At 48.9% G+C, this 25,036-nt stretch overlaps 1 protein-coding gene across 1 annotated transcript in view; it reads left to right on the top strand.

The window, feature by feature from the left end:
* Positions 1-25,036, top strand: part of CACNA2D4 (calcium channel, voltage-dependent, alpha 2/delta subunit 4) — a 132,522-nt gene that overhangs the window by 100,942 nt on the left and 6,544 nt on the right. The window contains exons 27-34 of the mRNA XM_009879747.1: positions 4,640-4,701; positions 7,834-7,878; positions 8,834-8,896; positions 14,762-14,832; positions 15,669-15,744; positions 17,580-17,632; positions 18,623-18,678; positions 20,096-20,116. Of these exons, the coding sequence (XP_009878049.1) occupies positions 4,640-4,701; positions 7,834-7,878; positions 8,834-8,896; positions 14,762-14,832; positions 15,669-15,744; positions 17,580-17,632; positions 18,623-18,678; positions 20,096-20,116 (447 nt within the window). The remainder of the gene's footprint in view (positions 1-4,639; positions 4,702-7,833; positions 7,879-8,833; positions 8,897-14,761; positions 14,833-15,668; positions 15,745-17,579; positions 17,633-18,622; positions 18,679-20,095; positions 20,117-25,036) is intronic.

Genomic DNA, 25,036 nt, shown 5'->3' with positions numbered 1-25,036 from the left:
AACGACTGCACGCGGCGAAGTGACAGCTGGGGGTACATCTGCGATGGCAGCAGCACACGCACAGGAGCGCGCACAGACAGTGCAGAGGAGTCACCCCGCCAGGCAGGCAGGATCTGCTCCGAAACACCCAGATGAAAGAGCTCGGGAGGTTTTCATTTCTCTCATCCCATCCTGGAGAAAGGGCTGTTGCTGTCAGTCCCTCTCTCTCCCTCCTCCCCACCTTGCCACCATCCCTGTTCGGGTGCCGGCAGCTGAGGGGCTCGTTGAGGGTGAGGAGGTGCCGGGGCTGGGGGAGCTCCCTGCAGCCCCTCGGGAGGCAGATTGGTCAGACACAGGTTATGAGAGGAGGCACCGAGCCGAACGCCTCCTCCCCTTCTTCCATCCCTCCCCTGCCTGCTATGGCTGATGACAATAAACCCGGAGAGAAAGGGGCGAGGAGGAGCAGGGACGAGCCACGCTGTCGGCTGGGTTTTGTGTAGGGGTGAGGCGAGTGGCTGCAGCAAAAGGGAAGCAGAGGAGGGGAAGCAGCAAAGGAGGAACTGAGGGTCTGGGAGCAAGGCAGCCCCTTCTCACCGGTGCTCCAGAGACGGCGGGGGGATGGAACAGTGTGTCTGACATTGAGATTTAAGCGAGAGGTGCCCACGGCAGGCTGGCCCCATCCTGCCCAGCCACAGTGGCGGAGCCCATGGGCTGCTGTAACACTTCCCGGCTTGGATGCAGCATGACCTGGCCTCAGCTTCCTTGGGGATCTGGGGAAAACTTAGGACTGCTGGCGAGGGGGTAGTGGGACACAAGGGGAATGGGTGAGGGAGAGGAGCGTTTGCACCCACAGTTTGCTCTGCTGGATTTGGTGTGTGGTGGGGAGAGTGTGCTTGGCAATACGTCCAGCTCAAGTGTCAGGTGCAGTTACATCCATGCCATGGCGGAGGCATCCTCTGCCCTCCACGGCACAGCCTGCTGGTACAGGGGTGCAGTAAGGACCCGAATCCAGCCCACCTTCTCTGTCAGGCTTCCCTCTGTGCTCTCCCATGGGCTCCTGCAGCCTTCCACCCCACCAAAATCAGACCCCTCATTTGCCTTCCTCCAGCTTGCTGAGGACCTTGGTAGCCACATTTGCAAGAATTACTGTTGTGTTGATCCACTTGAACTGCCTCTTCTGTCAGGTCCAGTAGCACAGGCAGTCTGCCCTTGGTTTGGGCATTTTGTTCTTTTTAACTTGCCTGGAAGTTATTTTTTGAGTAAAATTTTGAGTGGGGCAGCTCCACTGCTGGCTCGAGAGGGAAAATGAGAATATTGCAGAAATAGGGAGTGGGGAATGCAAATGGACAGTACAGGCAGAGCTGCCCTGCTGCTCTTGTATGTTCTTCCATTTGAATCGCAGGTTTTTGTTTAACCATCAAACTGGCAGCCATGAAAACAGGTTTTGAATGGCAAGGTACATCTGGATAAGCAGGATGTAATCTTGGGACTCTGTTACACCTTTTTGTCGTGTGGCAGGCCCAAGAATTAAAGCTTGGGGAAAGATCCTTATGAGAGCAGCATATGGATAATCAAAGAGACAAGCCAGGGAAGGCAGACAGAAAGAGAGACAAGCAGAGGATGAGCTAATGAGGCAGACATGCTCAACGGAGGGATGAACAGGTGGAGGGGAAGGCTCTTCTCTCCACAGTGAATGGCATCACGCGACTCTGGAGAAAGCCGTCTGCAGCCATGCAGCAGGTGCCACTTGGGTTTGCAAGCAGGGTGCTTGCTGGTGGGAAGTCATGCACAGGTGTGGGTAGCTCGCTGACGTGGTGAAGCAATGTCTAACTACGGAAGGTGTGCAGCATTGCTTGTCCTCCTGTTTTATTTCATTGCTGGGAAGCCACAGTTGCATTTGCACATTAGTAGGAATAAAACTATTAGCCATGGTCTCTCCGAGGACTCTACCGTTGTTGCTGCGCTGCACACCAGGGCCACTCATCTTTTCATGGACCTCAGATCTTCCCTTTCCTGCAGCACACTCTTTGACACCAGAGCAAGAACGCTGATTAATGATCAGTTATACTTTGGAACAAGCAGGAGAGGGGGGGGTTGTTCCTGTTTTCTCTCTCTCACCTGATCTGTAGCATCATCCTTACCTCAGGCTGAATCACTGCTTTCATCCTTTCTACCCATCCTCACCAACAACCTAAAGGCAGCCGAGCAACTACTTGTTACTAGCACTGGGAGGGTGTTTGTGGCCTCTTTCTCCTCAGCTCACACGTCTTCCTCAGGTCACCTGAATATGTGAAAGTTTCTCACAGTCCTTGCCAGGAGCTGCCAATCCACCCTGCCTGGTGATGAGCGGTGCTGCCAGGCAGGAGCGTGGAGCAGTCCTTCTAGTATGGTTCCCTGTGATGGGTACCATCCAGACAGACAAACCTAGCTGCAAGGCAGAATAGCCCCCAGCTTTGCTTTCAGAGACCTCTTCAGACTGTGCTGTGATGTGGGGAGGAGAGTGGTGCTCACTGCAGCTCCATGGGGAACAGCTAGAGATGTGTGCTGGACTGCTGGGAAGGAAAGAAAGGGCTAGTGCAGAGAAGATGAGTAAGTGCAAGCCCCACAGAGAGGTCAGGGCTGTAAAGATTGCGTCCAAAGGACAAGTTTCACTGACAGATGGGACAAACAGGTTAGACATGGCTGTGAGCAATGTGGAAAGAAGAAGGAGAGACCTGGGACACTCTGCTTTCTGTCACTGCCACCAGTCACCAGTGCAAGCCTCCAGGTACTCTCCTTCCTCATGTTGCAGAGAACTCTGTCCGAGTTCAGTACATGCTACTCATGCCTCCCCGGCAGAGGCAAGCATTCACAACCAGGGGCAAAGTTCCTTTGAAGAACAATTGAGTATAGATGTTCCCACTTGCAAAAACATGAACCACAGAGTAAATCTGTGCGTTGCAAGGTTCGTTATGTAGGTATCAACTGCTTTTCAAGTCTCATAAAAACTCTATGTCCTGGGTAATGTTCAGTCCCATTGATGTGATCTGCTCTGATAAGGGGAATAGCTCTTTCTTGAGTTGGTTTTAAAGGATAACGATGAATTTATTTAAAGCCACATACCAAATCAGACGTGTGGGCCTCATCGGACACAGCAGCAACAGCATCATTTGCCTTCTGTCATAGACTGCCAATTTGTCAGCAGGGGCATTAAGCCAAACCATGCCTGCGATTGCCCTGCTGAAGCTGGTGAATCTTCACCTGGGCTGGACTCAGCCCCATCCTTTCTCCTTTGTTTGCATTCTTGATCTGGTTCGTGCTCTGTGAGGCATAGGGCAAAGCAGCTCTACAAAATCATTCCTTTCCCCCACGTACAGGCAGTCAGATTCAGCCTACGGCAGGGAGAGCTGGATAAGAAATGTACCTGTGAATGGTATTTTGTAAGATATACCAGCAACGGGAATATGACGAGAAGGACACTGACACTGGCACAAAAGGCAGAGCTGCTGCCAGGTGCCAGGGTTTCTGTGCATGCTGCAAGAAAATATACCATTGCATACTCCAGATTTAATTCATACACATTTGAATTAGAGCATCAGATCATACTGTTAACTTAAAAGCACCCACATGCATGATTCAGATTTAAAGGATCTGTTCCCCCCTTTGAAGCTCCTGCTATTCAGAGGAAATCTGTAGAAACAGCAACACTTCATCTGCCCGATATTGGTGGCTGTGAAAAAAGGCTCAAACTTTCCCTCTCTGTACTTCTTTTTCTCCCTCACTTGCACTTTATATTCTATTTCAAGGTTCTGCTTGAGGCTGTAATTCCTGCAGAGCTCTTGGATTCAACTAGTTGACACAGAGCCCCGTTATTGCCCGTCACTGTGCCAGGCTGTGCACGACAGTGCTGGTTATTACGTGTGCTTGCAGGCAACCTACCCAGGGACAGCTATGTTATTCTGTCAGGGAGACCCTGCACTGTTTCTTCTCCTGTGGAGCTATGTCTTACTTCAGGAACGTGATGCTGGGAATAGAAGAGAAATTAAGCTAAGAAATTAGGACGCACTTCATTAAGAAACACACACACACTTGCTTAGCGGAGCGTGCACTAGGCTGGGACCGGGTAACAAAGCTCTACTTCTAATCGACAGTTTTCTGACAAGTGGCATTCATATTTTTGTGCTTTTGTAGTGGCTTAGGAGCAATCCAAATCACTGTGGTCTCCCTTCCTCACGCTGGCCTACTTTATTTCTGATTGATGCTGAGGCGTGCAGGAGTTGAGGCTGGGGTGATCAGAAACATCCGTTCTGGGCAGGTAAATCTACAAAAGCCAAAAATGAAAGCTCACGTGCTCGCTCTCTTGGGTTTTTTTGGTAGGATTTCTTTGTTGTTAATTTGTTTGTAGCTCCGTAGTGTTTAGTGGGAGGGAGGTGTCAGTACTTCGGTACAGCAGTCAGTGCCCCCTTTTCCTCTGCCTTGTTAAACCTCTGACTCTCACTTGGCAGTCTGACTCAGCGCTGATCCCCCAATGCTTATCATTCACACTTGGAAGCAGGTTGCAATTGTGATTTCCATCCCATCACTTTGGGCAAATATTTACCCATCCTTTCCTAACTTGTGTTTGTCTTTCTCTCTCTTGCACATTCCTCTCTTCATCCTCCCCTCTTTTTGTTTCCCATAGCGGTGGGTGTGCAAATTAAGCTGGAGCTGCTCCAACGCAAGTTTTGGATGTCCATGCAACAGGTAGGAGCATCAGCAATCATGCAGAGAGATAATTCAGTGCTCTTCATCAGCTAAGTTGATGCTGTGTTACATCATATGATGTCATTTTGATAAGGACTTTTGTGAAATTCATATTAAAAGATTTATGAAGTAGATAAGTTTGAAGTCACACATTTCTGTAATCCTTTGACGGCACTAATGCTGTGTAAGCCACGAGTCTGTTCTGCAAATGCCGTGTTGACAGTGTCAGCATCCTGGCCTGGCATTAGCTCTGCCGCATATGACACATTTAATTGTGGAAATATGCTTTGTGCTCATTCAGCCTTTCAGAAACCTCATGGAAATCTGCAATTTTGGACACATGGAAAAAAAAATCTACTGCCGGCTCTTATCATCTTGATAACAGTAACAAAATGCTACCAGCTTGCCAAAATAAAAATTATTTGCCCCAGGGATAAGCTTTCAGTGTTGTCCTAGTTTTGGACATGCTGGCTGGACTGAGAGAAGTGGCATAATTAAAACAGCACCCTGGTCTGAGGGGCAGGGAAAGCAAAACACCTTTCCTTTACCATCCAGGGGCTTTCCCCTCAGGCTTTGCTTTCAGGGAGGTATACTGGAGAGGTGAGACTGATGGGACTGAAGCAGCACACAGCAGAATCAGCTCTGCTGTCAGGAGAGGGAACTGTCATCATACGGAGATGACAGAGAAGATAGGAGGGCGGGAGGCTGGTCATTGAGAGTGAGAAGACGTGGGGGACAGAAAAGCAGAGCTGGCCGCGGAGGCAGGAGTATCCTTGCAGGTGGGAGATCATATAAACCTAACCTGAGCTAAAAAGACTTCTGCAAAGCATGTGAGCACATCCTCAAGCATCAGCAGAGAGCTGCATTTTAAAAAATCTCCTGAGGGCCATACCCAGGCAGTTCTCACATAAACAAGCCCACATGGGCATTAAGTGAAACTGGGAAGCCTTATTAAAGAAGCTGAAAGGAGCCTGTGTGCCAAGTACCTGCATGCCGCGGCACTGGTAGGTGCTAGTATGAAAAAAGCCTGCGTATGGTTTCCCAGGACGTGACCGCCATTTGACAGAGAAATGGCTAACAGATTTTGTTTTTTTTCTCTCTCTCTCTCTCACTTCACCGCATGCTGTGCCACTCTGGATGTCCACGCTGTGCCTCCCGTCTCCCAGCCCAATGACAGTGATGTAAGTAGACACAAGCTGGGGATGGGGAGGCATCCCGGCGTGCCTCGCCACAGCTCGGCTTCGTAATTGCGTCGTTTGTGTGCCAGCGTATTATAGGCACTGTCCCTTGTCTGTAATCACTGGAGACAGTCCAAGCCTGTCATAGGCTGTGTTTGTCTTCACAGTAATTAAGTGTCTTTGGCAAAGCTGAAAGTGCTCTGGGTCAGAGCGTTTCAGAGACCTGACCAACAGCAGGGGGATGCTGTGAGGTAGGCTGGTCTCTGAGGAGGGAGCTGTGCCATTAAGGCAGTAGATGTGGTCTCAGAGTGACCAGGGAGCTCAGGTTCAGATCTGCACCCCCCTCAGGGGCTCCCTACAAGCTGCCGGTGCTCTCAGATCGGGCTCCTCACCACGGTCCCACTGCTGCGTGGCCAGCCCAGCACCAGGCACTGCTGGAGCTTCTCCAGATCTGGAAGAGCAGCGGCAGGAAGACTCGGTCCTCACACTGCTGAGGAAGATGCTGTGAGACAGGGGCCCTTCTTGTGGGAAACCACTCTGGTTCACCTGGGTTTCTGTTGTGCTTTCTGAGCTCTGGGCTTTGTATTTGTTATCCCCCAAAGCCATAATAATGGTTCGTTGTGGCCATATTTCTCTGCTGACTGAAGGAAGGAGCCCACCAGGGATGAAGTACAGGGTCACTTCTATGTGTACATCCAGAGAGACAAAACAACCCGATGCTGTTTTGTGGTGAGGCAAGAGTGGGACGATGCTTGCAAGTGTGGGTAAAGGGATGCTTTTAAACTGTAATCCCTAGGGCCTCAAAAAGCCAATCAGGGTTGGAGTGTGAGCGCGCAATATTGCAAAGCCACGGGGCTTGAAACAAAATCAGGCAGCTCCGAGCCTTCCCTGAAGGGATGGAAACCTGAAACTATTGGGTTTGTTCTGCAAAACTCAAGAGGAGAAACAAATTCTAACTGAAAGTAATGGTCTTGTTGTGGTTTGAAATGGCAAATTCACCTCTTGTTACTGAGAATCATCCAGAAAAGGGGCTGGGGTTTATGTGTAAGGGTTGTGTGGAAATAAAGGGCAGCTGGCTGACAGCAGACAGGGTACACAACACGTCAGCGTCCTTCCCTGACCCCAGAAAACCTCTGGCAGGAAGGGGACCCCATGTACAGAAATAGCAACACCATGTCAGCTTTCTTCCCTCTGCTTCTAGAGAAAATAGTATTAAAAAATAACACAAAGAGACAGAGACACGCAGCCACGGCAAACTCGGAACAATTATGAAATCAATAAGCACCTGAAGGGCTTTGTTACTCACCACTTAACCCCTCGTGTCCCCACCCAGTTCAGTGTTGTGAAACACATGTCAAGTCCGGTACACAGAAATCCTAAATGAAACAAATGGATGGTGCCTTGGGCTACATGAGCACCATTCACATCCGATTTTATCATTAGCTGTCTGGAGAATAAAGAAACCAACAGCAACAACAACAAAAAAATCCCTGCCTGAGAAGAATCCTGATCTAAAATACCATACCGTGTGTTTAGTCCAGATACTAGCAGATAGTGACATGCATGCTGGTTTCTCACTGGTGCACAATAACCCTTGCTTTCACAGCCAGGGAGCTGGACGCTGCCCCCTTCATTAACAATTCTCTGCTCAAAGTGTGTGGGTACTGTTGGAAGTGTGTGAGGGAGGCAGGTGCAGGATCAGAGCCCTCGGCAAAGGGGACATTGCTCAGAGAGGTGGGGAGTGCTCAGAGAGGTGGGGAGTACACAGAGCCACCGAGTGGCCAACTCAGTGGGTGGCACTGGTGCATGCTGTAGAGTTTGTCTTGGTGGAAACGCCAGCTAAATTGCAGAGCTTTATGAGATGCTGGTGTGGAGACCTTTAGCTCAGAAGTCCCAATGGGGAGACTGTAAGATGAGATCACGCCGTGGTTAATGCCCTGCTTTTCCTTTCCAGTGCAGTGCCTTTGAAGGTGCCTGTCCACTAAGCTGTCAGGATGACGTAAGTTGCCCAGATTTCTTCTCTATACCTGTCACGAGTGTGATTGATTGACAATCTGCTCTGTGGACGTCTTTGTCTCCCCATAAACCAGTTATTGCCTGTTGTCTCCTCACAAGAGGCTGCGCAGCTAGGGCAGGACCTCATGCTGTTGAGACAAACCTGCAGTTTAGGACTTCCCCTTAGCTTTGAGATGTCAGCTGAGCCCAGGCAGGGGCATGGGGATTCCAGCCAGTGACTAGAGAGTCCATCTCCTCTAAGACTGTCTCAGGTCTGCCAAAGAGAGCGGCTGTCAGCATGACATGCGTGCTGGACACCCCACTTTGCATTTACTCCACTGCTTCAACCTTGGTCTCAGGTATATCTGGGACAGGAGCTCCTCTGGCCTGGAGTGTGGGATCACCAAAGAATTTTCCTTCTTTCTTCATGTAGGATTTCCTCTGCATCCTAGTTTTTCCCTGTGACACCTGAAGGTTTTGATCTAAACTCTGTGCCTCCATTTCCTGCTCTACAAAATAAAATAAGACTGGCACTGATCATACTCAGTGGTGAGAAGAGGGTTGTTTCATGAGTGGTTATAAAACTCTGAAATCTGAAGATGGAAAGAGCTAGATACCATTTTATTAAAGAGAAGTGCTCTCCAAATATTCATTCGCTTCCTGCAGGATGTCTTGTCTTCTTAAGTGTGTCTCGGAGCCTACGAGGCCTGCACACAGCCCTGGCAAGGGACAATCTCTGTCACAGACAGCTCACAAAGCAAATACCTCAAAATGGAGGCAGAGAGGGAAAAGTCAATTGTCTCAAACCCATGATAGCTGAGCTGTGGGGCTAGGCATGGAAATGCCGAGGCTGTTGCCATAAGCACAAGCCCACACCGCTCCATCCTGCAAACAGCAGTACATACCAGACAACCATGGAAAAAGCTGTCTTTAATGTTGCTTCTCTTTCATCTCTGCAGATTCTGAATTGCTTCCTCATTGATAATAACGGCTTTATACTCGTTTCCAAAAGACCTGCGGAGGTAAGAGAGTATAAAAGAAGGAGAGTGTGCTTGGCTTGTTCCTAAATAACCCACCAGAACTGGTTAAAACAAATGAAGTTCAATTGTGTAATAAGGGTGGCCGGGGTATAATTAAATTCAGCTGTGCAGTGAGGGGGAAGCCTCCCGGCAGAGTGACAGCACATCCTAGGTAAGGAAGGAGCGTGCCGTGATAAGGAAGGAACTAGTCAAAATATCTTTTTATCAGAAGTGAGGAAATTAGACTCCTTTCCCTCTGCACAGATGCTACTGAAAGATGATCTGAGACAGTCCCAGAAGGCAGGTGTGCTGTGACAAGCGAAGGGAAGGGAAGGGAAGGGAAGGGAAGGGAAGAAGGGAAAGGGAGGGAAGGGGACGGGAGGGGAGGGAGCATGCTTTTGAGCACCTGTGAAGTCAAAGCAGGCATTCTTCAGGAAAGGAAACTAAGGGGGTGGTAAGAGCAAAATGCCAAAGGCAAAAAGGGAGACAAAATCACTTAGGCAAATTGGAGACAGGAGCACACTTGAAGAGCTGGAGGATTTACTCGCAGAGGTGAAAGGAGTAAAGAAAAAGACTCAGAATAGTAATAAGAATATAAACCAAAAAAAGTTGCTTCCTTTCCTCCTGCTGCCAGCACCTCCATGATCATTTCTAGGGAGCCGAAGGGGCAGAGTTTGTGATGTGACATCCAGTGCAGCCTGGGTCAAGTCAACACTACCAGCCGCTGCATGGTTTAGCTATACTTTTCTGCTTTCCAGTAAATTCACCACCGAGCTATTTGTTTCAAAATAATAAAAGGCCATAGATTCGAGTGTTAGAAAGTGATGTGTTGGAACACTTATAAACTAGAAAGCTATAAGTCAATAGCAAGAGTGGGCTTATAGAAGAAATAGGAAATGAAGCAGTTCTGTTACTGACAGAAGTGTGGAGTTTCATTGAAATTGCCATACTACTGGAGTTAACAAACTGTATGTATATTTCCAAAAGGCAGTAGATTTGATCCCAGAAATTACTTTCTTCAAGATGTGACAAACAGGTTGAAATGGAAATTAAAAATAAAGTAACAGACCACCTGATGGATGTGACTGGGACAAGCAGTACAGCTTCTATAAAGGAAGAAAAGCTATCTTATCAGCTATAGTTCTTTGAAAGTGTGAGTAAATCAGGAGGTAAGGGAGAATGGATGACCTACTGCATTTCAGTTTTTCTAGGAGCCTTGAACAGAGTCCCTCACAAGAAGTTTTGGTTAGAGAGCGTAGTGTGAAGTCGTGGCATTGATCTCAAAGTAGCTGGGACAGAAAAGAAAGAAGAGGAATTTTTAGATGGATATTTAGACAGAAGACATCAGCTATATGATGGTCCATGGTTTCCCATGCGGAGTTGTGTTGGTTAGCATATTCAGAATAGGCTGACAAAAGAAAAAGGTGAGATTGTGAATTCTGCAGGCACTACACAGTAAGTTCAGAGAGGCCAAGATGAGAACTGTTGAGACTCACAAAGCAAAATGAATCAGCAACATAGTCGCACCAGCGGGTGATACAGGCAGTTATCAAGGGGGGCATATTGCAAGGAATAACCAACCTCTTTTCTGTGGGGAAAGTGACCTACCTGGCGCACTGAATATGCCAGTAAAAGTGCCCCTTCAATGATGTGGTGTGCCAAAAAAAAAGCAAAGAAACTTGAAAAACGAGGGAGGAAAATGCTGTGAAGTTGTATTGGCTCCCTACTCTGGGAGGCCATGTCCTGCTGCGTGTTCAGGATGGGCTGGTAGTCTTAGGAGTCATTGTTTCCTCCTCTGACCCCTATGGCATTTTCAAAGGTGCTTTACTAAGTCCTGTGGCATGTGTCCATAGATAAAGGTGACTACAACCTTTAGGTACCATGTCTACTGTTCATCCTCAGCAACCACCCTGCTGGGTTCTGTCTCCTGCATCTTCTGGAAAATGGATTTTTCAAAAAGCTGGTCTCTGTAAGATCTGACTAGCAGAAACATTGCATTATAGTGGATTTGCGTAAATTATAAACATTATCCACATGCCTCCAAGATCAGGCATTTGGCAGGCACCAGAGCTGTCATCTCCTCCAGCTGTTACCTCTCCTGACCTTGGAGAGTTCACCACTACTTTTCTTCTGATTTCTTTATCTTGTTCCAGTTACTGCTTTTGTTTCCCAGTGGCACCACGAATGTCCACACTGTTAAGCCCTACAGGGAATTCAAGACAGCAGCAGCATTAAATCAATACCCTGTGTTTCATAGCCTTGCTGCCTGAATGTTGCTGCGTGGGATCACTTGCTGCTATGTGGCCTTCCCTGCCCCATCCCACGCAGCACATCTTTTAACATAATGCAAAAAAAATATCCCATACCTGGATTTATGTGAGTTTTTCGCCTTTCTGGAGAGGTCAGCTAGTTCGCTGCCCTCCCTCCCAGCTTCATACCTGACAACAGGACCAGGAAGAGTGTCTCAGCTGCGTGGGTCAGCGTTTCAGCCCTGCGGCAGGGAGAAGGGCAGCCTGCCTGCAGGCTGCCTGTTCTGCCCCGCCAGCTGGGATGAGAGGGAGCATATCGGATGCCAAAGGAGCGAGGGTGCACAGACAAGCCATCCCCCCCCCAACCCTGTGTTGCACGGGCTGTGGCAGCTCCAGCACAATCAGGGCCCCACGCTCATCCCCGCTTCTACAAGGAAGGCAGCCAAGGAGCTTTCACATCCCAAACGCCTGCTTCCCGGGGCAAAGTGCAAGCTAAGAATAGCGGAGTGGTGCCAAAGTGCCGGTGTCCTTACAGCCCCTGGGTGAGCAGCTGGTGCTGGAGACTCGCGCCGGGGGCTCTGAGATGTTTTGCTCCATCTCTCTGCTCGCTCCCTTGGGGCTGAGGTGCTTTACCATGTGTTCATCCCGCTGCCTGCCCGGGACTGCCTGTTGCCCCCACCTCCTTCCCTGGGTGGCACAGGAACCGGAGTGGCTTCACACAAGAACAGGGTGAGGACAGACTGGATCAGGCTCTGCCCTCCTCCACCCTTGGGATGGGGGATGAGGACGGGGGATCAGCTCTAATAACCTCTGCCTGAAGGCGGCAGGAAGCTTACTGGCAGCCAGAAGCCACTGAGGAAGAAAGAGGGACTCAGGATTTTAATGAGTGACGAGTTGGAAGCTCCCTGCAGGATTACTTGGGGAAGAATGGGTAATCTCTTAATTCGGGCTAATCCCCCCCTCCAGCCTCATCGCAGAGGGAACAAAGAGTTAATATCCAGAGCCAGGAGTAGGGAGTGGGTAAGGAGGAGGACCTGGTGATCTAGGGCAGGGAAGGAAGGGAAAGCCAGTGGCGGGCCCAGGCTGTGCTGCAGTGATGGCTGCCCCGCGCTATGTTTCTGCCGATGTTTGCAGCCATGGCCCCACAACCGCCCCTGAGTTTTTAAGCCGCCTTTCGCTGCCAGCCGGAGGCACAGCTGTGGATCACAGGTCTGGAGCTCCCTCCGCCTGCTGCATCCATATGTCCCTTCACTCGCTAAACCTCTTTCTCTAGAACTGCTGCCTTCTCCCTCAGGCATTTTGCAGGGTACTTCTGCAAGCTGTGCCCAGGTGGGACTGCAAGGACAGGGTGCAGGGTGACAGCTAAAAGGCCAAGATCCCACCAGGGCTGAGCAGAGGCTTTGGAAAAGCAAGGGCTGGCTTTCTTGGAGCCATGCAGCGAGGAGGCAGCCTGCTTGCCCAAAGCCCAGCCCATTTGGCAGATCTCATTTGTCTACAGCTTTTGTGTGTACCAAAAGTGCAAATTGCTCAACGAGCCAGCAAAGCGTGGCCACATATATGTCTGTGAGCAGCAATGTACCTTTTGAGCCATATGCATGGCTCTGGGATGCTCTGGGATGCATCTCTTCCCTGTGCGTAGCCTGCGTATGTACTTGTACGCTCTCAGCTGCAGGGGGATGTGATACAGCATGTGTCATGCAGGATGTCGGAGGCGATGCGTTGTGCTGTGAACGTCTGAAATTGCAAGGGCCTGTGGAAATCCACCCAGAGCTGGGAGTTGGGAGAAACACAGCAAAGAGATGTCTGGGAGAACAGCAGCCAGTCACTGGAAGAAGCAGGCTGTAATGAGAGCTGCTTTGCAAAACATGGCTTCAGTACAGGACCGCTTTGGTTTTTGCCAAGTGATGCTTTCCTGTGTTACTACCTGCACAGGGTACCGAAAACATCACCGAGCTTTGAATGTCTGATTCGGTGTTAAAAGCCAGTTTGCTGATGCTTTTCTGAACGCATTCCCTAGGCCTTACTCTCAAGTACTCTAATAGCTCCTCATACTTGTACCTATAGGAACGACGTCCTGCCTGGATAAATTCAGTCCAACATCAGCATCTCTGGACAAGGTGGGCCCCATTTCCAGTCCTGCAGCGGCCCCCTGCCCTTGCCACACCGGCTGCAGCTTACCCTGCGTTAAATCCCACTGCTCGGGCTCCTGCTGGGGCTGCAGCCTGGTATTAAATGGAAGCAGCTGGCCTCCTCACCCCCTAATCAGATTGAAAGAGTGAGGGAGGTGAAAAAAAGTTAGCGCTTGCTCAGACACATTTGACTATGTCTGAGACGATTACAGCCTAAATGCTTGAAGGGGAGTTGATGTTATGTATCGATTTATACACTGAAACGCCTTCTAAAGCCTGTTGGGAAGAGGCTCATAGCCATGTAACACTACTGTTAGATGATTACCATATGATCTTCGGTAAATCTGCCTAAGGGTTTGGGATATTTTAGTGGAAATGCCCCACTCAAATAAATGAAGTCATCTGTCATCTGCTAATACATGCTAAATGACTGCTAGCCTATCAGTGGAAAAGTAAAATGTCCCCACAAACTGTGTGGACGTTTCCGTAACATATGGGAGCTATTTACTGGGTTAAGACCCATGGGCCAGGAAAATAGACAGAGGACAGCTTGTATCTGCATTTTTATTATTTATGAGTATTTATTTACTTGCTTGAAAACAAAGCAGTGGACTTGGCAGATTTGAAGCATTTTTGCAATAGATTTGTCATGGTTTAGTAATCAGGAAAGCCAGAACTGTTGTTTGTTTGAAGAATTCTTTAGAGCAGCGATTCCTGGATTTGGGATTGGGACTGTATTTGATGTTATTGACTCCAAAACCTAAATGGGACCAGAGGCCCACAAGCCATGTCCAGGCATGCAAGTGGGATTTGGGGGTTGTTGCCCCCCAAATACAACTTTTTGCTAGGGTGGAGTCTGTGCTGGCACAGCTTTGACTGTGCCACTGTGTAGTGTGTAAGCTAAAGGGATGGGTCAGTGGGCATTGTGTCGTTTGGGTTACTGCCTGCTCAGAACTTGCGCAGCAGTGAGTTGTAAAACTGTGTTTGCTACCTAAACAAATGTTTATGGTGCACTTATGTGTGGTGAGTCAGTTTGCAGCAGTCAAGCTGCAGGAGAGCAGAGGTTTCTGAAGCCACTGCAGCTGCGGGCTAGCAGAGAGACTCAAGTGGAAGAGATTCAGGCATTCAGATCCAGAGAATACGGATTCACAAAAACCCACAGGAGAGCCCAGGCTCCCTGTGAATCACCGTGCCTGGGTCTCTGCAGCTTGAGAGTCTGCCTTTTTCTGTCACAAGCTGCAGGGACTTACGTGGGCTAAATAATTTCCAAGTATGCTAGGAATGGTGCAGGATGCCCAGCTGGCAATGGGGGAAGTCCTCCCTCAAGCTTTCCAGCCAGCCAACAAACAAAGCTCAGCATTACCTCCTTATAAAACACTCGTCATGTGTAGTAGGCCTCCAGACAAACTGGATCGGCTGGAGCCATCAAGCATTTGGGAATTTTACTGTAGATGGCTTATTCTGTTCTTTTTCCTTTCTTGTGCTTGCAGACTGGAAAATTTTTTGGTGCAGTGGAAGGCTCAGTAATGACCCAGCTACTAAACATGGGCATGTTCAGGCGGTAAGCGAGGGATCTCTGTGCTGTACTTCTCTTTCTTCAGCTGGTGTGTGGGTCAGAACACATTGGTGCCCATAAGCAGCACTTGAGGAGGGGAAAATGCACATGCTGGTGCTTGTGGCTCTCTTACTTTGCTACAAGAGCTCCTTTAGCTACCTGCCCCTTCCCCTGACTTGCTCAGCCATCGTCACCACACACCCTGTTTCTCCTCATCTCCTGCTCTTCCACCTACTGCAAAGCACTGAGAGAGACAGTAACTCCCGATCTCCGTGAGGCCAGAAAGCAGCTGCTCCTTTGTCTTTCCAGGGCAAGATGCTACGGGAAACACTTCTTGGCATTTTGGGTGAGGTGCTTCAGTTCCTCCTGCTACTTGGAAAGCCTTTCTGTGAGCAGTTGTCTGAGAGCCCCTCATATGTGGCATTGCAGCTGGCTGAGCACATTTCTTTCTCTCTCCTAAAAATACCTTTTCGTCTCACTCCACTCCCCCAGCCCATGTCAAAAGAGAGTTCGGAGTTTCAGTGGCTTGAAAACAGGAACTAGGGGGACCTGAGGTAGATACAATTACAATTCTCCTGCTTCGGAGCCTGCTTTACTCACCATCTGAAATTAGGGCCATCTTTTCTCCTGTGCTGACCCAGATACATTAATCCAGAGCCTGTATTTGTCACTTTGCGATATCCAGCACTGGCCAAACAGCAAAGACACGTGTAAGCAGGCCACTGCTTTAGTTCTTCCATACAGGAATTTTTTTAGAAAAAGTGGTGCACGCTGACATGTTTGTCCCCTAGGCAGTTGCATTGCTTGCTTTTGACTGCTTGCTTGTTTTGTTTTGATTGCAGGGTGACCATGTATGATTATCAAGCAATGTGCAAAGTACCCTACCACCACCACAGCGGTGCCCGGCCTCTGCTCAGCGTACGTATCTGTTGGCATGCAGCCCTCTCTGCGCTTGGCTGTGGAGGCTCTCTCCTAGAACGTCTCCAGCACCTTGATGTAGCACGTTCCCCAAAAGAGCTTAGTAGCTGTTTGCTTTCAAGTGATGGGAATGTCCAAACTCATCTAAGGAAGATTTCTGAGGCAGTGATGGCCACTGACAGTGGTTTCCAATTTGGCTCTGTATTGGCGTATAGGATCTCACTGAAAATTGGAAGGACCAGGGAGAGGACAGGAACTAGACTATGCCAGGCTTCTCCTAAAAGCCAAGGAACGAACTTGCGGCTGAAAGGAACAAGAAATGCTTTTACAGGGCATGGTTTTACTCAGCAGCTCAAAAAGGAGAGTTGCACTGTCAGGGAAGAGAGCATCTGGGAGAAAGCTGTCAGCCTCTCAGGGAAGCATGAGTGGGCTTGGAGTAACAGAGAGAGGGGTTAAAGCTGCTTAGAAATGCTGATAGCGCAGGGAACAAGCTATCAGAGTGAATAGTTTTGCCAGTACCTAAATGCAACCTCTCATTAGTCTGATACAAGCTCTACCTTCCTAATCTGGCCTTGACTAGGCAGAACTAAGTAATTACTCAAAAGTCAGGCCACTTCACACTAGTTGAAGCAACCCTAAGCAGGGATGTGTTTATTGCTGTTATGATCAGGGGGTTTGATACTTTAAAATGCGGTGTGCTGGGAGTACATCCTACAGCATGACATGCTCTTTTTTTTTCCAGTAAAAGAATTTTCAACAAAATATTACTTTTTAATAATGTGTTACATTCTTAACAATATATCGCCAAAAATGGCAATAGCTGTACTTGAGCTGCATAGATAAAATATTTTGATTGCAGTGAACACATTTGCTTGATCATATCGTTGAGAATTTTGGTTTCTGAAAGAAATGTCACAAAATATGAGCTGACAAAAACGAGGTGAATTGGGAAGAGAATAAAAGGGTGAGCATCACCCTCATCTCTCCCTTTCACCTCTTAGCAAAACCCTCAAAAAGGAAGAAATCAAGAAAAGACCATTTTTCGTATGCATCATTCAAAGGAAAATCAGTCAAATTCCCAACCATCTATACATTTTACTATTTGCTGACTTATTTGGGTTGAAGATAAGTCAGTTGGCAGTAATGGAACATTATCTTGTGTCCTGTGACTGCTGCATCTGTTTTGGGTTTGAGGATACGGGCATGATTATGAAAGGGAGAGATGAAAATTAGACATGGTTCCCATGAAGAAAAGAAGCAGCAGGATCCTCTGCAGATGAACTGTCCCTGGGACAATGCTGGATTTCCAATTTGTAGCTGAAAAGCAGGAAGATGATAGAAGTCATGCCATCTTGAGGAAAAGCTGGATGAAAGCACAGTTAAGCATAATCAATTGGTGGCAGATAATACTAAATCCTGGGCAATGCTGTAGCTTGTCCCAGAAACACCACTTGCTATCAGAATATAAAAGCATCCTAAACTGGTGGTGTCCCATTTAGCTGTGTTTCTCTCCTGCTCTGAGCTCTCAAGGTCGTCCATACTGGAAAGAAATCATCAAGCAATTACATCTTCAAAGTCCTTCATACATTTGTGATAAACTCCCTGACCCTGACGGGGAGGGGGTGAGAAGATATTATTAGTAGCAAGGCAGCTCTGCTGGCTTTTGACATATTTTGAACATTTTCCAGTGATGCCCAGACCTTGAATTTCCAGCCTGTCTTCAAGAGCTCTGATCGGTGGAGGGAATTGGTCTGAAACGTGGGGTCCTGCATAACAATTATAACCTCTCTGACCAGGTCCTTATGGTATTTCTCATTTCTTCTTTTGTTCTCCAGCCAATTTATGCCTTTCTAGCTGCAGTGAAATGGCTGATAAGTGATTTCCTCATGTGAGTACCAAAAGATGGGGGTGTTTGGGAGGCTCAGACCAATGGGGGTGAGAGCTGAGAAAGCTGCAGGCAGAGGCCCCCGCATAGGGCATTGCTGTCAGCCTTCTCCTGACATTCAGCTCAGCGCCTTGCTCCTGGGAGACAGAAAGCTATTACTATTCCCATTTTGCAAACGGAAAGGCAGAGGCCCAGAGCGGGTCTGGGATTTACCTGAAGTCACTCAGTACAAAGTGGCAGAGTCAGAAATAGGACTCAGGTCTCCCGGGGCCCTGTGCAGATCCTTGATGCTAAGTCCTCTTGCATGTCTCCTTTGCCCGTGATGAATGAATGCGCACCTTCGCTTCGCAGGGGGCAAAGGCTGAAGGAAGGAAGCCAGGGAGCTCAGGTCTAAGCGACAGCCAAGGGAGGAGAGAAGGGAAAGCCTCGAACCAAGTTCTGGATTCAGGCTCACCTCAAACTGCTGGGGGGAATTGGAGTTCAAGTTCAAATTGGGATGAAAGTGATGCTGCTCAGCTTGCTGGGTGTGCAGAAGGCAAGGTGTGGAAAAGATCCAGCTCCTAGGGCTTGAGTGTAATTCAGAATAATTCAATGTGATGTGCAGCTAGCTCCATGTAGCCAGAGTACGGGCTCCCTGATGGCCATCCGTGGCTGCTTCTCAGGTGGGTCTCACAGTGACTCACCCGGCCTCAGGGGCTGCCGTACGCAGTCCTTCCTTTGCTGGCGAGGCCCCCGCACAGTATGTACTTCAGGTAAAAGCCCGTTCAGTTATTCCACAGTATGGCTCCCATGATACAGAGCTACACTCTCATCATGTGGAGAGGAAGGAAAAAAAATAATAATAAAAAAAAACCAAACTGAGATTTCCACTGCCAGCAAATTCATAGTAAACATTTTAGAACTGATACTCGCTGGGTGACGGGGCCATCTCCCTGACACCTGCATCCTTCCAGGCTGCTGAAAAAGCGTCCTCTGTTCTTGCTCTTTTGACAGCTTCCTTTTGGAGTTTAACATGAGTAGCTTCTGGCACTCAGACAACTTGGCAGATGGTGAGTACACAAGAGTCCAGCCGCCCCATAGCACATGAGTGTTACAGCCGCTGGTGGCAGAAGAAGCTGGATGGGGAAGCCTGGCCTCATGCGAGGAGTCTGCCATCTGCCCCGCCACCTCTTCCTCTGCGGACACTGGAATCCAGCTTCCAGGTCCCACCACCACCCCGTCTCCCCCAACTCCCACCCCCATTTCACGCTGCCACAGCATGGGAGCAGTCAGGGTGAGGTGTGTGTGGCTCGGAGCATGCTGCTTGCTTTCCTCAGGGTAACTGCTGGGGTGGGGTGAGGCTCTTCTCTCCAAAGACCCCCACCCAACGTGCAGTGGGATGAGAGAGACCATCAGCTGCAAAGCCCTTTGGTTGGAAAGTGTCTCTTCCAGTCTTTCCTGAGGGTGACCTACAGGACAGGATGGAGCAGGACTGGAGCAGCAGGCTCTCCGGAGCCTAGCAGGGGTCCCAGGAAGCTGACCAGAAACCTGTTCCATAACACATGGAGGGTCTTCACTTGCCCACTGGACCCTCTCTGGAAGAGAGAAGATGATAGCATATGGTATTGCCCAGCAGCAGAATGCAGCAGAGTGGTATGTCTGAGCTGAAATCCAGTGACCTGCCCTGCAGCTGCAGTGCTGCCTGCTAAAAACATCCCGGGAGTCTCTGTGGTCCCATCCCTGCCCCACAGGCAGGAGAGATGCTAATGGCCCTGAGGCAACCCAAAGGGAAAGGTGAGGAGTGCTCTGCACAGCCATGTAGGTGCCATTATTATTACATCCTCACTAATTATTCAGCACTAATGGTGCTTTTAGTGGGGACAGTGGTACCTTCCCTGCTAACTGTGGAGCTGAGTCTTCTGCGCTGAACTCTCCTGGCATAATGGCAAAACAGTCATTTTTAGAAAGCAAAATTTCCTTTAGTCAGAGAACTAGCCCAACGTCTGGGTAGTGTTCAGGTCCTGCTCACCTCTTCCAAAGAGGATCGCCAGAGATGGCGGTAGTAGTTGCAGCCACCCTTTCTGCGATCCTGGCTGCTGCTTAACACACATCGGGATAATGGGAGTGCCCCACAGAAATCAGCGGAGAAGAGTCAGATAGGCAAGTGCGGTACTTGTGGCAGTGAAGGAGGGACTGCTCTGTTTGGAGGACAGACCGACCCGGTGTTCCTGCAGGGAGCTGCTGTGGATGCTAAATGGTTGCAGTTCTGTTTAGTCTTCGCTTGAGGAGATGTGAGGAAAAAGAGAGGGGGTTCTCACTGCTGTCCTGCTCATCACCATTTCCTTTTGTGCTTTCTTCATCTCTCTCCTGCATCACTTCCATGACTGCTCTGTGCAAATTCATCTCTTCGCTGTGCTGCCATCATGTGAAACTGTCACGTGGCTCCATCTTCATTGTGTGTCTGTGTGTGTCATGCAACTTTTCCAGCCAAGGCTGTCTTCCATCACGGTAAGTAAAACCACTTAGCAGCGAAAAATGAGGATTTAGCTAGAAATCCCAGGCTAGGAAAGACTTTTCCACCTTTTGGACAATGGGGAACTTAGAGAAAGGTGTGACAGGGACAAGGCAGTGCCTGGCTCTGTTTCCTTGCACGGCGAAGAAGGAAGTGATGCTGTTGCTTGTTTAGCTGGCTGAGCTGGTGACTGAAGGTCTGTCACTGAGATGTCAGTAAAAGAAGGGACACAGCAGCCTCCTCAGTGACTGCGGGCACAGTCAAAACCATCACTCGCTACTATGGCATAGGTGGGCCTGTAGCCTCTGTACTATGGCATGTCATTCACTTTGGTTCCCAGCTGCCCCTTTCTTTTCAGCTGTTATGCCAAAACCAAAGACCAACGTGTGCCTTCTTGCAGGAAAAGCTATATGGGTCTCATAGACTTCAGATATTAAGAGGCAACTTAAGTCTTCTTTTCCGCACCCCATGGCTTAGCTCCTTCTGATGAATACCAGCCCAGCTCCAGGATAATACGGAATTACTTTCAAGCAGTTCGACTGATAAGTATATGCTTTAGCTCACAAATCCGCTCCTCCAGGCAAGTTAGAAATCCCTCCAAGACAGAGTCCAGACTGTGGCTGTGTTTGTATCTCCCTGCTTCCATATCTAGCTTGTATTCGCCAATTTGCTCTCTGCCCAGCAAGACGTATGTGTGAGACAGAGATAGAGAAACAGAGACAGTTGGAATGTGTCTTACTGTATGAAGAAGAGGAAGAGAGAGAGTGTGGCTATGGATGAAAAAAATGAGTGTCCGTATGTGGGGGAGGGATCAGTAGAATACTATTGGGGCTGGAAGAAATGGATTGCACATGTTGTTAAGAATGGGCTGTAGGTTTTTGCCAGAGATGTTAACATTTTCTTGACTGCCTGCCAATGCTGGTGTATGCAAAAAGTATGGAGAGAAGGAGACATTTTGTGAGAGAGAAATTGAGCACACATTTATTCAGGGATATGTGCAGAGGAATTAACGGTCGGGGATCTAATGCTTGCCCTTGCCTGCCTGCGCACCTCTGGCTCTGCAGCGCTGCGCCTATTTCTGCTTCCCAAGTTCTTTTGCTTTCTGGGAAGGCGAGACTTGCCGTTGGAATACGGGCATGATATATTCAGACTGCACTCATCATGCAAATCTGCTTTTCAGAGGTGGTGAGAAGACATGTTTGCTTCCACAGATTTTTCACTGCTCTCAGCATCTCATTCCTCTCTGTGTTTGTAAGGGCTTCTGCTTTTATGGACATCACCACAGGTTTGAAAGCCTTTAATTAAGCCAGAAATACTTCCAGCCAAGGCATGCAGGCTAGAAAGGACTATTTCTAGAATTGTGTAGCTCAGAAAAGTTTATTTTTGACTGCATGGTAATGTACACAGAGGATATTTTACAAGATAGTAGATTAAATTCTGTGTTTTGTATTTGTAACTAAGTGGCAGATTTTGTCTCACCTGTCCCAGAGTAAATCCACTGACTTGGGTGCAGTTATCTGTGATTTATGCTGGTGAGAAAGAGTTCACAATCTGGGCTGTATAGTTCATAACAAGGCACAGCGGCTGCCTTTGCTGCTCAGAAGGATTGGTTGCCAAATGTCTGACAAAGTCTTTCTGGAAGTGCAGATGGTAGCAACGACAGCCTGGAATTAACTCACGCTTTGCTATAAAGCTTGCAATTTGTTATCAGCTCCTCTGACTGTTTACTAATCCCTGACCACCAGACTCTCGGAGCGCTGATAACATTTTGATGTCCAGCATGTGCGCACAGAGGCTCAGCCCAAGCGTTTTGCTGATGATGTGCACGCTACTGGGCTCCTCTGAACTTCTCGATACTGCTGCAGCTGCACTGCTTCCAAGCAAATTAAATGGCAGTAGGCTTAAGCATAATCTCTGTCATAGGTCTTGTCTCTGTGCAGAAGTTAGGAGATTTTAAAGTGGCTTCTTTTCATTTAGCCTGTGCCAAGGAACTGATTTAAGATGGTCTGTGCAGGGAACTTGTGCCAGTTTAGCAGAGTTTAAAAATACAGCTTGGTGCACGTGATGAGGTTAACCCAGAGCAAGTCAAATTGCAGATGTTTGTGAAAGGCTCAAACAGAAATGCAGCTTCTGTTTGTGACTTAGCCCATACTGCCAGTGGCAAAAGTGCCCCTGAAGGGACTAAACCCAGTGCACTTCCCACCACTTACCTCCAGATGCCCAGGCTGCTCCCATGAGTGCCACCACAGCGCAGTTTGGCCCAGGATTACTGCTTAAGTGGTACCTCTCTGGTCCTGTGTCTAGAGCCGAGGAGCAGCTCTTGCCCGTGCATGCAGGTCAGGCCAGCGAGCAGTGCTGGCCGGGTTTGTCCACGGTGTGGCTTGTGCAGTCTCTTTAGTTGCTTTTCCCCTGGAGGCCCAGTCCTCTAAGCCACCAAGTCCAGCACAATGGCCCTGATTCAACACTAGCTGAGGCTGGGAGGCCTCAAATCTCCTTCCATCCCATATTTTCCAAGCTGATGGTCTGATTCACCCTTCCCTGCACCCCATCCTTCACACCACTGGTTTTTATATGGCTTTAACTCCATCCACTTTGATGATACCACATCAGGAAGCTGGAGCTAGTGGAGAGTGTCATTCTTTGCCAAGGCTGGGGGGAGAATGAGGACCTGGATGAAGTCTCTGCTACGTCAAGACCCTTTGTCACTTCTGACATAAGCAATATGCTAAATTCTTGCAAGCAGTTGTGCCCCACTTTATTAGGTCACCTTTGTGGTCATCACAGCTGTTTTTCTGAGCAAGAACCGGCACAGTCTGTCACCAAAAGCTGTGCTGCAGTGACAGCCCTGGTCATTCAGTGCTGCAAATCTGGGGGTAACACAATAGGAATCTGATAATTCGTGGCTGAGGGACCAGTGCGTGGTCATGCCACAAGCATGTCCCTAAGAAGGTCTGTCCCTGGCCCAAACTACAATAGGCCACCTGTTTCAGAGTTTGGAGCTGTTTTCCCAGCCACTAGTACAGTGAATTAAGGGTGAAGGAAAGGGCTCCCGCTCCGTTCCTGACACTGCTTTAGTCCATCAGGGACTTTACTGGCTGGAATACAGTTACTAGCCCCGGAGCTGGTCTGAGCTGGAAGGTGTTTGCAGCTTCTCTCCTTGCAGCAAAAATGGGAATATTCTGTGTATTTCATCAGAACTATCTAAGCCATTGAAACCCACCTCAGTAATAGGGTCTTCTACTGCTCATCCCAAATGTCCTCTCAGGACTGTTCGTCCCCACGACAGGTACCAGTCAGAGGCGTTCTCCGTTAGCAAAAATGGGAGAGGCTTTTCCATCTTTCTGCAGTGTGGGGTTTTGGGTGCGGTGCCTGCTTGCACAGAGGGACAGCAACTGGTGACAGAGCACAGCCATGCAGCTCCTGACTGGTGGCAGAGTTGCTGCCAGACCCTGAAACGACAAGTTTATTTAATTAATTTAGTGTGAATCCAGGGTGAATACAGAACAAGGCATCATGCTGAAATCAAGTCCTGTGTGCTTTTGAATCTGTGTAAAATGAACCTAACCATGATACCAAAAGGTGGGTCCCGCAGTCTGGTAGGATTTAAGTAGGAGGCTGCCTTGCAAGTGACATTTTTTGAGATTTCAGAAGAAAAGCACAAGGCACAACTACGGGACTCTGTATTGCAGGAAGGTGTTTGAGCACTTATCATGTTCACCTGGGGAAGGCATTAGAGGGGAGATCAGGCTGCGGCTCCTGGCTCTTAATGGATGTCTTGTGTTGCTGGGTCATTGTGGTGGAGAGAAAAATCAGAGAAAATCATCCAGTTTTTCTCTCTCTCACGTAATCCACGTCATTTAGACTTAGAGCTCCGTGGGGTGGTGCCTACCTCTTTCTGTACGCTCTGGCAGTGTCAGGGGAGAGAAGACCATAGCTCTCAGTGAGGGCTTTACAGTGATGCGAATTACCCATCAGAATCACAGACGCCCTCTTGGTGCCTCTTACCATACATTTACTGATTAAAACCCACGTTGCTGCATTTTTCTATAAATCTTCAGCACTGCTGCTGCAAGGGATAAACTGGTAGTCCTCCACATCAGAAGGACTCTCTTTCTTGACTGTTCTGCCCCAGCAGGGCTGCCTGCAGCCGCTGTGTGGGTGGAGGGCTGCAGAGCGAGTCGTTTGTGCTCAGACCCAAAGCTGATGTAGAAACCATTTCTCATACTTGTTGTTGGCTGAGCTGGAACCACCTCTCCCCTAGCAACAAAGCCTCACATTTCCATCGGCGACATTCCCCTGTGCCTTAGAGAGGCAGGAGCTGGTTTTGCTACCTCCAACTGCAGAAAATAATTGCCAGAAGGGCCCAAGGTAGTAGTTTCAGGCAAGGCAGACTTTGCTGAACTCCTAGAAAGGATGCCCTTGCTTCACGAGGGAGGCTGAGTAAGGCAGTTCAGCTCCCCCTCATCCCCAAATTAGTTTGGGAGTCCCACAGAGCGTGACTGATGAGTGATGGAGCAGCTGCTCCCTGCCTCTGCGGTGGATGGCTCCATCCAGGAGCCACTGCTACACGTTAACCAGGTCTCCGGTGGTCCTCGAGAGCCATCATCTGCTTCCCTGTGGTCTCAGGCCAGATCTGTTTGCCAGTGATGTTTTCTTTTTAATGTAACACGTATTCAGGCCCTTAATTTGCCTGCTGTGGGCTCACTCTGAAATGTCAGAGGGCTCAGGAAGCATCAGTGGTTGATGGAGAACCCCACTACAGACACACAGGGTCCCCCAGATCCCTCAGCACGGGCACTGAGAACCAGCCCAGTCGGAGCTTTGAATGTTTAAAAAAGTGCATGAACCGGGGCTGGGTTAGGCAGGAGGGACTTTATTGACACTGCTGGTTCAGTGGACCACCCCCCCACCCCCCC

The sequence above is a fragment of the Charadrius vociferus genome, unplaced genomic scaffold (genome assembly GCF_000708025.1).
Source record: "Charadrius vociferus isolate BGI_N301 unplaced genomic scaffold, ASM70802v2 scaffold90, whole genome shotgun sequence".
NCBI classification, from domain to species: domain Eukaryota; kingdom Metazoa; phylum Chordata; class Aves; order Charadriiformes; family Charadriidae; genus Charadrius; species Charadrius vociferus.
The sequence above is the reverse complement of the archived record's forward strand: the minus strand, read 5'-3'. Positions and strand labels throughout refer to the sequence as shown.